The sequence below is a fragment of the Protopterus annectens genome, chromosome 14.part0 (genome assembly GCF_019279795.1).
Source record: "Protopterus annectens isolate FY-2018-M chromosome 14.part0, PAN1.0, whole genome shotgun sequence".
NCBI lineage: Eukaryota > Metazoa > Chordata > Ceratodontiformes > Protopteridae > Protopterus > Protopterus annectens.
In genome coordinates, this window is record NC_056748.1 from 526,513,652 (window position 1) to 526,529,753 (window position 16,102).

At 45.2% G+C, this 16,102-nt stretch overlaps 1 protein-coding gene across 1 annotated transcript in view; it reads right to left on the bottom strand.

The window, feature by feature from the left end:
* The window catches only part of VPS26A (VPS26, retromer complex component A), a 769,921-nt gene that overhangs the window by 247,019 nt on the left and 506,800 nt on the right, over positions 1-16,102 (bottom strand). Inside the window, exon 5 of the mRNA XM_044056281.1 lies at positions 3,023-3,187. Within this exon, the coding sequence (XP_043912216.1) occupies positions 3,023-3,187 (165 nt within the window). The remainder of the gene's footprint in view (positions 1-3,022; positions 3,188-16,102) is intronic.

Below are 16,102 nucleotides of genomic sequence, written 5' to 3' on the forward strand. Positions count from 1 at the left end.
GGATCTCTACAGTTACGTAAGGGAACTGTGTATCCCTCAGACAACAGATATTCTGACCCCTTTCACAGCTGCTGAGTAAATTGCAGGACTTGTGGACATTGTCCTCAAGGAAGTGAATGAAGTGCAGATACTTTGATGCTTCCACAGGCACCAAATATACTACAAGTGGTGTGGACACTGCTCAGCAGACTAAGTGAAATGAGTGTATACTATGACACTTCCCATAGATATACTCCCCAGGCTGAGACTAAAATAGGTCCAATAGGTTACCACAGTTAACAAATTCAAAATAAAACATTCAGAAACTGTGGATTCTTCCCCCCACAGGCATCAAAATACACACTGATCCCTTTCACAGCCGCTAAACAAGCTACAGGAACTATGGACTGACTATTCCCCATCGATATCAAATACAATGCAGACACTAACATCTGCCACAGGCATGAAATACTCTACAGGAATTCTGGACCCCCCCCCCCCCTATACAGACAGTAAACAGACTGCAGGTACTCTGACACTATCCACAGCCATTAAAGCAAACTAAAGGAATTGTAGACCCCTCCCAACAGGCACAGAGTATAACATTAAGTAAGGTGTAACAGTGGTACTCCTGCTCTACCTGCAGCAAATAAGATGCAGGTACAGTGACTCTTATTCTGTAGGCAGTGAATTAACCTCAGGTGGACTTACTGCTCTCATTGTTCGTAGAAGGAATGTGACCTTTCCAAAAGAATCAAGTACACAACATAAACCATGGGCCCACCTCTAAAGGTGGCAAATTCACTGCAGGGTGCAGTACCAGTACAGTACTGTTCAACGCACCAATTACAATGAGGCAGCCCCTCAGCTACCTTATGGCATGCTGCCTCGTCCATCATCTGTATCACGGGCACTAAACAGGTACTGTTGACAATCCCCTACATGAAGGAGACATGCTGCCTCGTCCATCATCTGTATCATGGGCACTGAACAGGTACTGTTGACAACCCCCTACATGAAGGAGACATTGTACTCCCTTTCCTTAAAGGCACTAATTAAATGGACAAATTGAAGCCTAAAAAGTATAACACTGTTTTGTTCAGAAAATGAATGTTACCACAATGTACCGTACAGAAAACACACCCTTACAATTCAAACATTTAGTCAGGGACCTGTGCATTTGGGTTGACCATTCTGTCTACTTTGATCATGACATGACAAGTGTCATCAGGAAATCCTTTTACTTAATGTAACTATTAGTCAAAGGCATTTCATGTAAACACAAACATGTTATCACCTCCCTATATTCAGCGATGGTCATTCCCATTATAGATTACAAATCTCTATTTGGTATGCATCTCTTATGATATGTCAACAACTCAAAAAGCCCCTCATGGTCTTAAAAGATCTCTGGTACAAAGAACCCCAGTTACCAAGAGTGACTGAAAGCTCTGTCACTGTACTGTGCCTTACAGACTCCTGAGGGGTGATCTGTACCTTTCTTACCACTTCATCAAGACTCTGGTAGTCCTTGGCCTCCTGCACTAAAATCAAACAGCTCAGCTAACACTAGAACTATAGACCTGAATCTTCATCAGCAGATAAACAGAATGCGATGAAGACACAGATTCATCACCCAGTGCACCTCCTATTCCCTGAGATAACCTTTCTCACCATGTTAAGTAATGTGATTCAATATAATCCTTCAAGCTAAAATCTAGATGACTTGAAGGGTGCTCTAAATGGTCTCTCCTTCCATTACAAAGGAGGTAACGCATGAGGATGGGCATTGACAGGACATATAGGATCATTAAACTAAAACACCCTTGAAACTCCTATAAATCCAAAGAAAGTACTGAGGAACTTCCTTTGCAGAAAAAGAGTGCAGTAACCTCTCTTCCCCAATGGCAGTAGGTACACAAAGTTACTGTGGACCCTCCCAAAAAGGTAGCATGCACTGTACTCTAGCAGGATGCAGTATATATTGCATGTGTCATACCCCCACCCCCAGAAACAAGTGAACCACAGGTACAGTGTTTCAATAGTGCATGCTACAGTACTCTTTCCTACAGCAAATACTGTAGCTCTCCCTACACACACGGTACACATGCATATCTTTTGAGCACTCACACAAGATTTGAATACAGTGAAGTTTCTATGACCTCCCCCTGACACATACAGGCTGTGCCACCCTGTCTACAGGCTGTGGATACACTGTAGCTGGTGTGATTCATCCCACAGGCAATGCGTATACTGCAGCTGCTATTATTTCTTTCAAAGAGGAGTGAGTGCACTGCAGCTGCTGAGATCTCTCTGATAGATAAGGGGTGTCCTGCACACACAACGACCCCTCCCACAGATGCTGACTACATTGCAGGTGATGTGACCCCTCCCAACAGGCAGTGATTATGCTGCAGGCACTCTTGAGCCCCTCCCAACAGGCAGGCAGTACGCTGCAGGTGCTGTGTCTCCTCCCAACAGGCAGCGAGTACACTGCAGGTACTGTAAGCCCTTCCCCAACAGGCAGTGAGCATGCTGCAGGTGCTGTGAGCCCCCCTGCAACAAGCAGTGAGTACACTGCAGGTACTGTGATGTCCCCAGCAGGCAGTGAGTACATTGCAGGCACTGTCAGGCTCTCTCGTCAGTGAGTATACTGCAGGTGCTGTGACCACTCCCAACAGGCAATAAGTACACTGCAAGTGCTGTGATTCCTCCCAAGAAGCAGTGAATACACTGTAGGTGTTGTGAGCCTTCCCAACAGGCAGTGAGTACACTACAGGTGCTGTGACCCCTCCCAAGAAGCAGTGAATACACTGCAGGTGTTGTGAGCCTTCTTACCACGCAGTGAGCACACTAAGTGCTGTGAGCTCCCCCCAAACTGACAATGAATACATTGCAGATGCTGCTACTGCTCCCCAAACAGGCAATGAGTGGACTGCAGCTGATGAGCAGGCATCCCCCTTCAGTAGGTACGTTCATTACAGTCAGCCTCAACCAACCATCTTATGTGATGAGTAAGCCACAGGACAGAAAATGCACTTACTTTGATTTGTTGTATTCAAACTCAATGTGCAGGCAGTCCTCAATGCCCACTTCCATTTTAATAGAGTTGTTAACATCTGGGTAGGTGGCAAGCTGATGAACTATGAGGTCATATTCCTTTACCAAATCTGAAAGTCTCCTCACTATTGTGACCTTAAGAAAATACCTGCAAATATAAATAAGAAAGTTTATTTACAGTTCATATTATTAAACAGTACATTTACCAGTTTGCTTCAACATTAAAGAAACCTGAATACAGGCAGGAAATTACTGACTGATTAATGATTAGTAAACTGTGAACCCACGGATCAAGACCATTCATACAGAAAAAAGTACTTTGCAAACAGAAGAAAATAAAATTTTAAAATATCTATGTGAATTAATCAGATAACACTTCTGCACTACTAAATAAAATATACAACCTCAACATGAAAACCAAAGTGCAACTAAAAACAAATTAACTGGTTACAAGATTCTGTTTCTAAAATTACATGGAACACTGCTGTTAAAAATCACAAGTTGCAAAAAATCCCTGATAACCTAAGCATTTTACTGTGCTAAAAGGAAAAACAGACCATGTAGCAGCCACAAGTCATGGCCATCTGTCTAAACAAGTGGAGAGCACAGAATGGGATCTGCCCATCTCAAAGACACCACAAAAGTGCCCCTTGCATTACACCAGCACATTCATGCCACCTTTGTTTTTTGCCTGAACACTGGGCAATGTGAAATGACTGCTTTAAATGAGGGCAACTACAATGCAACAGAGCAGGATAAACACAGGAGGAGGATACTTTGCTGCATGCAGGAAAGAGTAGTATGGCAGGAAATGGGACCATCACTTGTGCCTTTCAGGTCACACCATGATTGAGAGCACCATCTCAGATGCTATTGAAAAGGGCATGGCCAGAACAAAGTGGGGGAGGGGTAAGTAACCACCACCAACTGTACCGCTCTGCTGTTCTTAACAGCACTGGGCATAGGGTAAACAGGGAGGGCATTAGACAAAGTACACCATGAGAAGCTGCAGAGAAGTACCAGCGATGAACTATGCAAACAAAAACAACTTCAAAAAAGTTTCACTGTGTCACCTTCTCGACTCCTTTGTGTTTACAATGTTGACTATGAGCTGCAGGAATGGGACCTACAGCACTAGAGCAGCAAAGCATTCTTAGTGCATCTCCTGGCTGCAAACAGTTTGCAATGTGTTCACCTCTGCACTTACAGGGGGAGAGGGGCACATCCAAGGTCATTAAATTCCAGCATCATGCATCTGTAAGGGCTCACATTTAGAATTTATCAGAAAACACAGTCCATTTGTGTATACAGACTAAACTGCCTGCATCATCCACAGCATCAAGCGAATAAGCATGTAGCATATTAGGCTGAGAGAAAGTACAGTTTTGTACCTACCATAAATGTAGATGTCCGATAGGAATGCATCTGCAGTCCTTACAAATGGGTTGTCCTGTCGTCAGGCAGCCCTTCGGTCGGCCGGATTCCAAAGTCTGGGTCTGGCTTCGGCTGGTGTCGCACTTCACCCAACGTCATTGCTGCAGTTACTCGGGTATAAAGGCATCAGCCGATGCCATTTTCCTCAGTGTTTCTTGCCCCAGATGCCAGGTGCCCTCTAGGAAGGCTAAATTTTGATAAATGCCAATGGTTCAAAATATTAGAGAGCAAACAAAAAAGAAGCATGTATGTACATATATACAAACAAATACACCATAATAGATTCCCCCAGCTAGCTATAAGAGGGGCAAATACCCTAGGAGTACCACAGAGGGGAAGGAGGGTGGGTAATCCTGACTGCAGATGCATTCCTATCGGACATCTACATTTATGGTAGGTACAAAACTGTACTATGTCCTTCAAGGATGCATCTGCAGTCCTTACAAATGGGTAGAATACCATAGCCAAACTGGGGGAGGAGGAAAGATAGAATTATGGTGTAGTTAAGATCCCTTGCAAAACAGCAGTGGCAAAACCTGCTCGGGATCTAGAGTATAAAGGTAAATTATAATGCTTGGCAAATGTATGCACGGGGTCCAAGTAGCAGCCTCTAAAATGTCTTTGGTAGCCACTCCTTGTAGAAAAGCTGTGGTAGTGGCTGTAGCTCTTGTAGAGTGAGGCCTGATGTTTTCTGGAGTTTTCTTTCCATGGTAGGAGTAACAAAATCTAATGCAATTTCCTATCCACTTAGATATTGTCTGTTTTGTAATTGTTTTCCCTTCCATTCCTGCTGCATATGCTACCAGTAGCTGGTCAGTTTTTCTATTGCTCTTGGTCCTGTCCAGGTAGTAGCGCAATTGTCTGTGTACATCCAAGGTATGCAACAGTCTTTCTCCCCTGTTCTGTGGATTGGGGAAGAATGTAGGTAGGTGGATAGCCTGATTTAAAGATACTCTGGAGACCACCTTAGGCATAAAAGTAGGATTTGTTCTCATGGACACTCTATCTTGATGGAAGATCAGAAAGGGTTGTACTGCCATTAATGCCTGTAGCTCAGAAACCCTTCTTGCTGAAGTGATTGCCAGCAGGAAAGCATTTTTCCATGATAAGTATTGCAATTCTGCTGTTGCTGCTGGTTCGAAAGGAGGTAGTGTCAATTTTTCTAGCACAAAGTTCAAGTCCCATGCAGGTAATGGTGGCTTCCTAGGAGGTTTTACATTTTTAATTCCTCTCAGAAACTGCCTGAGCAGAGGATGTGAGAAAACTGGAGGATCCAAGTCGTATTCTGCTGAAATAGCTGAGGCATGAATCTTAATGGAAGAGTAGGACAGGCCTTTGTGGAATAGCTCTGCCAAGTATTCCAGGATGTTGGCTATGTTTACCAGTGACACATCTTCCCCTTTAGCAGTACTCCAAAATGAGATATCTTTTCCATTTTGCTGAATAGGTTTTCCTTGTTGAAGGTCTGCGAGCTTCTAAGATAATGTCCTTAACCCTTTGGGATAAATTTGGATTAATTTGTCTTATGCAATGCTCCAGGCAGTCAGCTGCAGAGTTTTCAGGTTTGGATGCAGGGTGTTGTAATTGTTCTGAGTTAACAGCAAGGGAACTAGGGGTAAGGGCCATATCTGTTCCCGAGACATGCTCCTCAGTAATGGGTACCAATGTTGCCTTGGCCAATCTGGAGCTATCAGAATGATCCTTGGACGGTCCTCTTTGATCTTCAATAGCACCTTGTGCATAAAAGGAAGTGGTGGGAATGCATATGCTGACACATTTTTCCAGCTGAAGGATAGGGAGTCCACCTTCCATGCCAGTGGGTGGTACGTCCTGGTGCAGAATTTCTTTAATTGGTGATTGAGTGGGGATGCAAATAAGTCTATTTCTGGGAGACCCCATTTTCTTGTAATGGTTTTGAAGATGTCCGGATGCAGCATCCATTCGTGGGCATCCGTGGTAGTTCTGCTTAATATGTCTGCTAGAGTGTTTTCTTTTCCTGGTACAAAGATTGCTTGTAACTGAATGTTGTAACTCAGGGCCACATTCCAGAGGTCCAGGGCCATCCGGCATAGAGGGTACGAATGTGTGCCTCCCTGCTTGTTGATGTACCACATAACTGTGGTGTTGTCTGTCCTTATCATCAAATGGCCTTGTCAAAGAAATGGTTTGAAAGCTTGAATTGCCAGTTTTACTGCCAGCATTTCCTTTAGGTTTATGTGTAGGTGCAGCTGCTCTTGAGTCCATAAACCCTGTATGCATTTGTTCATCATGTGGGTCCCCCAACCGAGGTCTGAGGCGTCCGTTGTGATGGTTTGGCCTGGTTGAGTGCTGTGGAAGGGCAATCCTTCGTTTGATTGACAGGCCTGAGCCCACCATTGGAATTCTTGCTTCAGGCATGGAATTATTGGAATTTGAGTTTCTAGGCTGTGCTTGTGCTGAGACCATAAATTCCTTAGGTACCACTGTAGTTTTCTCATATGCAGTCTGGCATGTGGGACCAATATTATGCAGAATGCCATGAAGCCCAATGCTTGCAGGACTTTTCTTGCTGTTAGATGGTTTTTTGTTAATGCCAAGAAGTAGAGAGGGAGTTGCTCCTGTTTTTCTACTGTTAGGAATGCCATTTGTTTGGATGTGTCCAGCTCCGCACCCAAAAAGGTTATCTTTTGGGATGGTATCAGCCCTGACTTTTTTATATTGACTGTGTATCCCAGGGCTTGTAGAAGGTAAATGACTCTTTTCAAGTCTTCTGCTAGCTTGTTTTTGTTGTCCGCTTGTATTAGGCAGTCGTCCAGGTAAGGGTAGATTTGGATCAAATGAAGCCTGCAATGAGCGATTACTGATGCCAGGCATTTCGTGAACACTCTGGGCGCAGTAGATAAGCCAAAGGGCAATGCTGAGAATTGATAATGCTCTGATCCTGCAAGAAATCTGAGGTATCTTCTGCAATTTGGTCGTATGGGGACGTGCAGGTATGCCTCCTTGAGATCTAGAGTTACCAGCCAAGACTCCTTGCCCAGCATGGGAAGAAGCTGCTGTAGGGTCAGCATTTTGAATTTTGGAACAATGAGGAATGTGTTTAAAGCGGACAGATCGAGAATAGGTCTCCATTTGCCTTCTTTCCTTGGTACTAGGAAGAGTCTGGAGTAAAAGCCCTTTCCTTGTTCCATATGTGGTACCTTTTCCACAGCTCTCATCTTTAATAATTGATTTACTTGTTGTAGAGCTTCTGCCTTTTGATTTGGAGGTAGGTTTGGCATTCCTCTCTTCCTGGTAGAGTATGGAAATGAAACCTGTAACCTTGGTCTATTGTCTGCAAAATCCACTTGTCTCTTGTGATGTAATGCCAGTTCTTTGTAAATAAAGCTAGCTTCCCGCCTAAGGGTGCTTCTAGTTGTTCCCTGGTAGGCGGAGCCAGAGCCAAGTCACTGTGATTGTCCTGTAGTAGTGGTGGTGGCTGTGTCTGTGCCTCGCTGGTTGTTACCCTGCCACTGGCGACCCCTATAGGCACCTCTGGATTGGCTTCTGCCTCTTGAACGCCTATTCCTGCCTCTCTGTGCTTTGGAGGAGTCTGGAAAGGACCAATTCTTGGAGGGCCAATTCCTGCTAAACCTTGGAGGTTGGACCTGTAAGAAATCTTTCACTGTCTGGACAGATTTTGCCTCCTCTTCCATCTTCTTCAGCACCTGTTGTGCAGGAGAGCCAAACAAATTGACCTTGTCCATGGGAGCATCTAATAGTTTTGATTTGACATGGTCCGGTAAGGCCTGCTCTTTTAACCATGCATGCCTTCTGATAACTGTGCCAGTCATGGCTGATCTAAAGGAAGCCTCCAGTGCATCATAGCCGCATTTTAAAGAATGGTTACTAACTTGCTGAATGTTATGTACCATTTCCTGAACATATTTCTTGTCTAAAGGTTCATCAGAAGACAGTTTTTTGGTTAACTGGTCTAGCATAAATTCTTGATACTGGATCATATGAAATTGACAGTTCAAGGCCCTAGCTGACAGAGTTGCAGAAGTGTAAACTTTTTTACCCCATCTCTCTAAGGACCTGGATTCCCTTTCAGAGGGGAGGGGATTTTTGGCAGAGGTAGATGCTACAGCCTTAGGTCCCTGGGAGATAGTCTCGGGATCTGCAAAAGGAGCCTTATATAAATGGTGATGTGTGTCCGGGACCCTGTAGAACCTATCGGGCTTAGCAGGGGCCGGAGGTAATGAATCAGGAGCAGTGCAAGCATCATTAAATGCATCATCTACAACAGACAGAAAGTACAGTTTTGTACCTACCATAAATGTAGATGTCCGATAGGAATGCATCTGCAGTCCTTACAAATGGGTAGTCCTGTCGTCAGGCAGCCCTTCGGTCGGCCGGATTCCAAAGTCTGGGTCTGGCTTCGGCTGGTGTCGCGCTTCACCCGATGTCATAGCTGCAGTTCTTCGGGTATAAAGGCATCAGCCGACGCCATTTTCCTCAGTGTTTCTTGCCCCAAATGCCAGGTGCCCTCTTGGATGGCTAAATTTGGATAAATGCCAATGTTTCCAAATAGTAGAGAGCAAACACATAAAATAACCATGTATGTACATATATACAAACAAATACACCATAATAGATCCCCCCCAAGCTAGCTGAAGGATGGCAAATACCCTAGGAGTACCACAGAGGGGAAGGTGGGTGGGTAAATCCTGACTGCAGATGCATTCCTATCTGACATCTACATTTATGGTAGGTACAAAACTGTACTATGTCCTTCAAGGACGCATCTGCAGTCCTTACAAATGGGTAGAATACCATAGCTAAACTAGGGGAGGAGGAAAAAAGGAGAAATTATGGTGTAGTTAGGATCCCTTGCAAAACAGCAGTGGCAAAACCTGCTCGGGATCTAGAGTATACAGGTAAATTGTAATGCTTGGCAAATGTATGCACGGAAGTCCAAGTAGCAGCCTCTATAATGTCCTTGGTAGCCACTCCTCGTAGGAAAGCTGTGGTAGTGGCTGTAGCCCTTGTGGAGTGAGGCCTGATGTTCTCTGGAGTTTTCTTTCCATGGTAGGAGTAACAAAATCTAATGCAATTTCCTATCCATTTTGAGATTGTCTGTTTTGAAATTGTTTTTCCTTCCTTTCCTGTTGCATATGCTACCAGAAGCTGGTCAGTTTTTCTATTGGACTTGGTCCTATCCAGGTAGTAGCGTAATTGTCTATGTACATCCAAGGTATGCAACAGTCTTTCTCCCCTGTTCTGTGGGGTGGAGAAGAATGTAGGTAGGTGGATAGCCTGATTTAAAGACACTCTGGATACCACCTTAGGCATAAATGTAGGATTTGTTCTCATGGACACTATCTTGATGGAAGATCAGGAAGGGTTGCACTGCCATTAATGCCTGTAGTTCAGAGACCCTTCTTGCTGAGGTGATTGCCAGCAGGAAGGCAGTCTTCCAGGACAAGTATTGTAATTCTGCTGTTGCTGCTGGTTCGAAAGGGGGAAGTGTCAATTTTTCTAGCACAAAGTTCAAGTCCCATGCTGGCAATGGTGGTTTCCTGGGAGGTTTTACATTTTTAATTCCTCTCAGAAACTGCCTGAGCAGAGGATGTGAGAAGGCAGGTGGATCCAAGCTGTATTCTGCTGAAATAGCTGATGCATGTATCTTGATGGAAGAATAGGACAGGCCTGTATGGAAGAGCTCTGCCAAGTACTCCAGGATGTTGGCTATGTTTACCAGTGCCACATCTTCTCCCTTTGCAGTACTCCAAATGAGATATCTTTTCCATTTTGCTGCATAATTCTTTCTTGTTGAAGGTCTACGAGCCTCAAGGATTATGTCTTTAACCCTTTGGGATAAATTTGGGTTAATTGTTCTTATGTAATGTTCCAGGCAGTTAGTTGCAGAGTTTTCAGGTTTGGATGCAGGATGTTGTAGTTGTTCTGTGTTAACAGCAATGGGATCAAGGGTAGTGCCCATATTTGTTCCCCGGAGACATGCTCCTCAGCAATGGGTACCAATGTTGCCTTGGCCAGTCTGGAGCTATCAGAATGATCCTTGGACGTTCCTCTTTGCTCTTCAAAAGCACCTTGTGCATCAAAGGAAGTGGTGGGAATGCGTATGCTGTCAGGTTTTTCCAACTGAAAGATAGGGAGTCCACCTTCCAAGCAAGTGGGTGGTACGCCCTTGTGCAGAATTTCTTTAGCTGGTGATTGAGTGGGGATGCAAATAAGTCTATTTGTGGTAATCCCCATTCTCTTGTGATGGTTTTGAAGATGTCCGGATGTAGCATCCATTCGTGGGCATCCGTGGTAGTTCTGCTTAATATGTCTGCTAGAATGTTTTCTTTTCCCGGTACAAAAATTGCTTGTAACTGAATGTTGTAGCTCAGAGCCACATCCCATAGGTCCAGTGCCAGCCGGCATAGAGGGTATGAATGTGTGCCTCCCTGTTTGTTGATGTACCACATAACTGTGGTGTTGTCTGTCCTTATCATCAACTGACCTTCTTGGAGAAATGGTCTGAATGACTGGATTGCCAATTTTACTGCCAGCATTTCCTTTAGATTTATGTGCAGGCGCAGCTGGTCTTGAGTCCATAAGCCTTGTATGCACTTGTCCAGCATGTGTGCCCCCCAACCGAGGTCTGAGGCATCTGTCGTGATGGTTTGGCTTGGTTGACTGTTGCAGAAGGGCAATCCTGTGTTTGACTGACAGGCCTGAGCCCACCATAGGAACTCTTGCTTCAGGCATGGGATTATTGGAATTTTGGTTTCTAGGCTGTGCTTGTGTTGAGACCACAAATTCTTTAGGTACCACTGTAGCGCTCTCATATGCAGTCTGGCATGAGGGACCAGAATTATGCAGGATGCCATGAAGCCTAGGGCTTGCAGTACTTTTCTTGCAGTTAGATGGTTCTGCTTTGTTAATGCCAAGAAGTAGAGAGGTAGTTGCTCTTTCTTTTCTGCAGTTAGGAATGCCATTTGTTTTGATGTGTCCAGTTCTGCACCCAGAAAGGTTATTCTTTAGGATGGAATCAGCCTTGACTTTTTTATATTGACTGTATATCCCAGGGCTTGCAGCAGGTAAATGACTCTTTGTAAGTCTTCTGTTAGCTTGCTTTTGCTGTCCGCTTGTATCAGGCAGTCGTCCAGGTAGGGGTAAATTTGAATTCCCTGAAGTCTGCAATGAGCAATTACTGATGCCAGGCATTTCGTGAACACTCTGGGCGCAGTAGATAAGCCAAAGGGCAATGCTGAGAATTGATAATGCTCTGATCCTGCAAGAAATTGGAGGTATCTTCTGCAATTTGGTCGTATGGGGACGTGCAGGTATGCCTCCTTGAGATCTAGAGTTACCAGCCAACACTCCTTGCCCAGCATGGGAAGAAGCTGCTGTAGGGTCAGCATTTTGAATTTTGGAACAATGAGGAATGTGTTTAAAGCGGACAGGTCGAGAATAGGCCTCCATGTGCTCTCTTTTCTTGGTACCAGGAAGAGTCTGGAGTAAAATCCCTTTCCTTGTTCCATAGATGGTACCTTTTCCACAGCTCTCATTCTTAATAATTGAGATATTTGCTTTAGAGCTTCTGCCCTTTGAGTAGGTGGTAGGTTTGGCATTCCTCTCTTTCCTGGTAGAGCTCTGTGTCTTAGAGGAGTCCGGAAAGGACCAATTCTTGGAGGGCCAGTTCCTGCTAAACCTTGGAGGTTGAACCTGTAAGAAATCTTTCACTGTTTGTACAGATTTCGCCTTCTCTTCCATCTTTTTTAGTACCTGCTGTGCAGGGGAACCAAATAAATTGACTTTGTCCATGGGTGCATCTAAAAGCTTTGATTTGACATGGTCTGGTAATGCCTGCTCTTTCAACCATGCATGTCTCCTGATAACTGTGCCAGTCATGGCTGATCTAAAGAAAGTTTCCAGTGCATCATAGCCACATTTTAAAGAATGGTTACTAACCTGCTGTATGTTATGTACCATTTCCTGAACATATTTCTTATCTAAAGATTCTTCAGAGGACAGCTTTTTAGTTAACTGGTCTAGCATAAACGCTTGATATTGAATCATATGAAATTGGCAGTTCAAAGCCCTAGCTGACAAAGTAGCAGAAGTGTAAACTTTTTTACCCCATCTCTCTAAGGACCTGGATTCCCTTTCAGAGGGGAGGGGGTTTTTAGTAGATGTAGTTGCTACAGCTTTAGGGCCCTGGGAGATAGTCTCTGGCTCTGCAAAAGGAGCCTTGTATAAATGGTGATGAGTGTCCGGGACCCTGTAGAACCTCGGGCTTAGCAGGGGCCGGAGGTAATGAATCAGGAGCAGTGCAAGCATCATTAAATGCATCATCTACAACAGAAAGAACTGGAGGTATAGCTAAAGGCCTATGCTGTGGCAAATGTAGAAAGGTTCTAAGCCTTTTCTGGAGTCTGAGAAATCTTGGCCCTGCCACTGAAATTGTTCCCTCATAGCATGCAAGGTTTCCCCAAAGGAAAATTCCTCAGGTGGAGAGGCTGAAGGAATGGACTCTTCAGCATCAGAGTCTTCGTAAGGGGAATAAGGAGCCTCAGGAGGGTCTGTATGTTCTGAGTCATCAGAGGAATCATCTGTGGATACTGGCTCTGGGGGCTCTGCTCTAGGCCTCTTCTCTGGAGGTGGATGAGAGGTCCTGTCTGGATGAGGCTGGGATCCACGAATTAAAGAAATGAGATCCTCAGCCAAAGAAAGCATATGGGAACTGGTGCTGGGCCTGTGAGAGGGGGGCTTGACAGGCACCGTTTTTGAAGCTTTAGCTGCTTTAGCCCTGGCAAAGGCCTTAATAGACATGGCTGCAGAAGGCCTAGCAGCTCCACGTGCAGGGGTTGAAATATCCAAGGGAATAGTGTCTGATAATTCCTGAGAAACCGCAACAGCAGGTTGGATTTCAGAAGCCGATTCCACCAGGTTAGAAGAGGCCTCGGTAGAAGGCATGTTTTCGGCTGGGGGAAGAACCGCTTGCTCGGTTTCAGGCGAAACCGAGACACTTGTGGTTATTTAACCGCGGTTTCGCGAAACCGCGGACCGCGAGAGTCGGTCCTTATCCCTGCGTTTTTTGGTTATTTGTAAAGTCGGAGGATCCGACGGCATGATATAAGCAAAATCAGAGCCGAAAAACTGTTCTGCAAATTCGACCGACGTCTAAGCGTCCGTCTGTTAAAAGAAGCACAGGCTAGACAAGCTGCTACGTCGTGGTCTGGGCCTAAACAAGGTAAGCAGTAAGAGTGGAAATCTTTATGAGGTATTTGTTTCCCACAAGTTAAACAGTTATTCACTTTTTCTGACATCGGCTGAGGCAAGAAAGAGTCCCCAACGGGGTACTTAGCTTTTTAGAAGTCTTCGAAGTAGTATTCGGTAGTAGTAATCTCTGGTTCTGACCGACCGGCACTTGCGAACAGCTTCTGCTTCGGGCGCCACCCGGCAAGAAAGACTGAGGAAAATGGCGTCGGCTGATGCCTTTATACCCGAAGAACTGCAGCTATGACATCGGGTGAAGCGCGACACCAGCCAAAGCCAGACCCAGACTTTGGAATCCGGCCGACCGAAGGGCTGCCTGACGACAGGACTACCCACTTGTAAGGACTGCAGATGCATCCTTGAAGGACATCTGGAGGTATAGCTAAAGGCCTATGTTGTGGTAAATGCAAAAAGGTTCTAAGCCTTTTTCGGGAGTCTGAAAAATCTTGGCCCTGCCACTGAAATTGTTCCCTCATAGCATGCAAGGTTTCCCCAAAGGAAAATTCCTCAGGTGGAGAGGCAGAAGGGATGGGCTCTTCAGCATCAGAGTCTTCATAAGGGGAAAAAGGAGCCTGTGGAGGGTCTGTATTATCTGAATCATCAGAGGAATCATCTGTGGAAACTGGCTCAGGGGGCTCTGCTCTAGGCCTCTTCTCTGGAGGTGGGTGAGAGGCCCTGTCTGGGAGAGGTTGGGATCCCCGGATTAAAGAAATGAGATCCTCTGCTAAACTAAGCATTTGGGAACTGGAGCTAGGCCTGTGAGAGGGGGTCTTAACAGGCACAGATTTAGTAGCTTTAGCTGCTTTAGCCCTGGCAAAGGCCTTAATGGACATGGCTGCAGGAGGCCTAGCAGCTCCACGTGCAGGGGTTGAAATATCCAAGGGAATAGTGTCAGATAATTCCTGAGAAACCACAACTGCAGGTTGGATTTCAGAAGCCGATTCCACCAGGTTGGAAGAGGCCTCGGTAGAAGGTAAGCTGGCTGAAGGAAGAACCGCTTGCTCGGTTTCAGCGAAACAGAGACACTCGCGGTTGTCTTAACCGCGGTTTCGCCGAAACCGCGACCGCGAGTGTCGGTCCTTTCCTGCGTTTTTGGATATTTGTGAAGTCGGAGGATCCGACGGCATAATATAAGCAAAACAGAGCCGAAAAACTGCTCAGCAAATTCGACCGGCGTCTAAGCGTCCGTCGGTTAAAAGAAGCACAGGCTAGACAAGCTGCTACGTGGTCTGGGCCTAAACAAGGTAAGCAGTAAGAGTGGAAATCTTTATGAGGTATTTGTTTCCCACAAGTTAAACAGTTATTCACTTTTTCTGACATCGGCTGAGGCAAGAAAGAGTCCCCAACGGGTACTTAGCTTTTAGAAGTCTTGGTAGTAGTAGAAGTATTCGGTAGTAGTAATCTCTGGTTCTGACCGACCGGCACTTGCGAACAGCTTCTGCTTGAGCCACGCGGCAAGAAAGACTGGGGAAAATGGCGTCGGCTGTTGCCTTTATACCAGAGTAACTGCAGCAATGACGTCGGGTGAAGTGCGACACCAGCCGAAGCCAGACCCAGACTTTGGAATCCGGCCGACCGAAGGGCTGCCTGACGACAGGACAACCCATTTGTAAGGACTGCAGATGCATCCTTGAAGGACATCTAGTCGCTAATTAGGTCCATTTTAAGAGCATCTCAATCTCCTGCTCCCTCTCTTTACCATGCTGTTTCTTGCCAGTGTATAACAAGCTGAATGGACACACAACAGGGTAGCTCTGTCGGTTTCACACCAGCATGTTTTCAAAGCTACCCCCACACTTATAAGTGAGCTCCATCACCTGTTGTCTTCTTCATAGGTGGACAATGGAAGTGAGATGGCAGAAAGCACTACAGCAACCGCTAAACAGGGATGGAAACGTGTTGTAAACTCTGTTGTTCATTAGCTAACCTGTCAAATAATGCAGGAAAGGATGAAGTAAGTGTGTTTGTGTGTGTGCGCGTCTGTGTGTGCGCGTGGGGATAAAATAGAAGAGAGTTCCACACAAGCAGACAAATTTCCTGAACACCAAATCGGTTGTCAAAAGGCTTATGCATGAACATGGCAGCTATTTTTTTATTCAACTGCATGCTTACTATTTTATACTCCTTAACGTCCATGTTGAAAACTTTTTAGATGTTTCTACCAGTTTCATTTCTTGGGTTTCTAATACCATAACTGAAACAGACCCATTCTTAAGTCATGGTATAATTATATTCATGAAATTAGTATCATGTCGCACCCCTTTATCCCTGTTTCATTCTTCCTTATCTCATCTTGTCATGTCCACACTTACTGCCTTTCATTCATCCTACCTTCCTCTTCTCTTTGCATCTCTTACACTTCTCTCCTTTCTACTCCTCC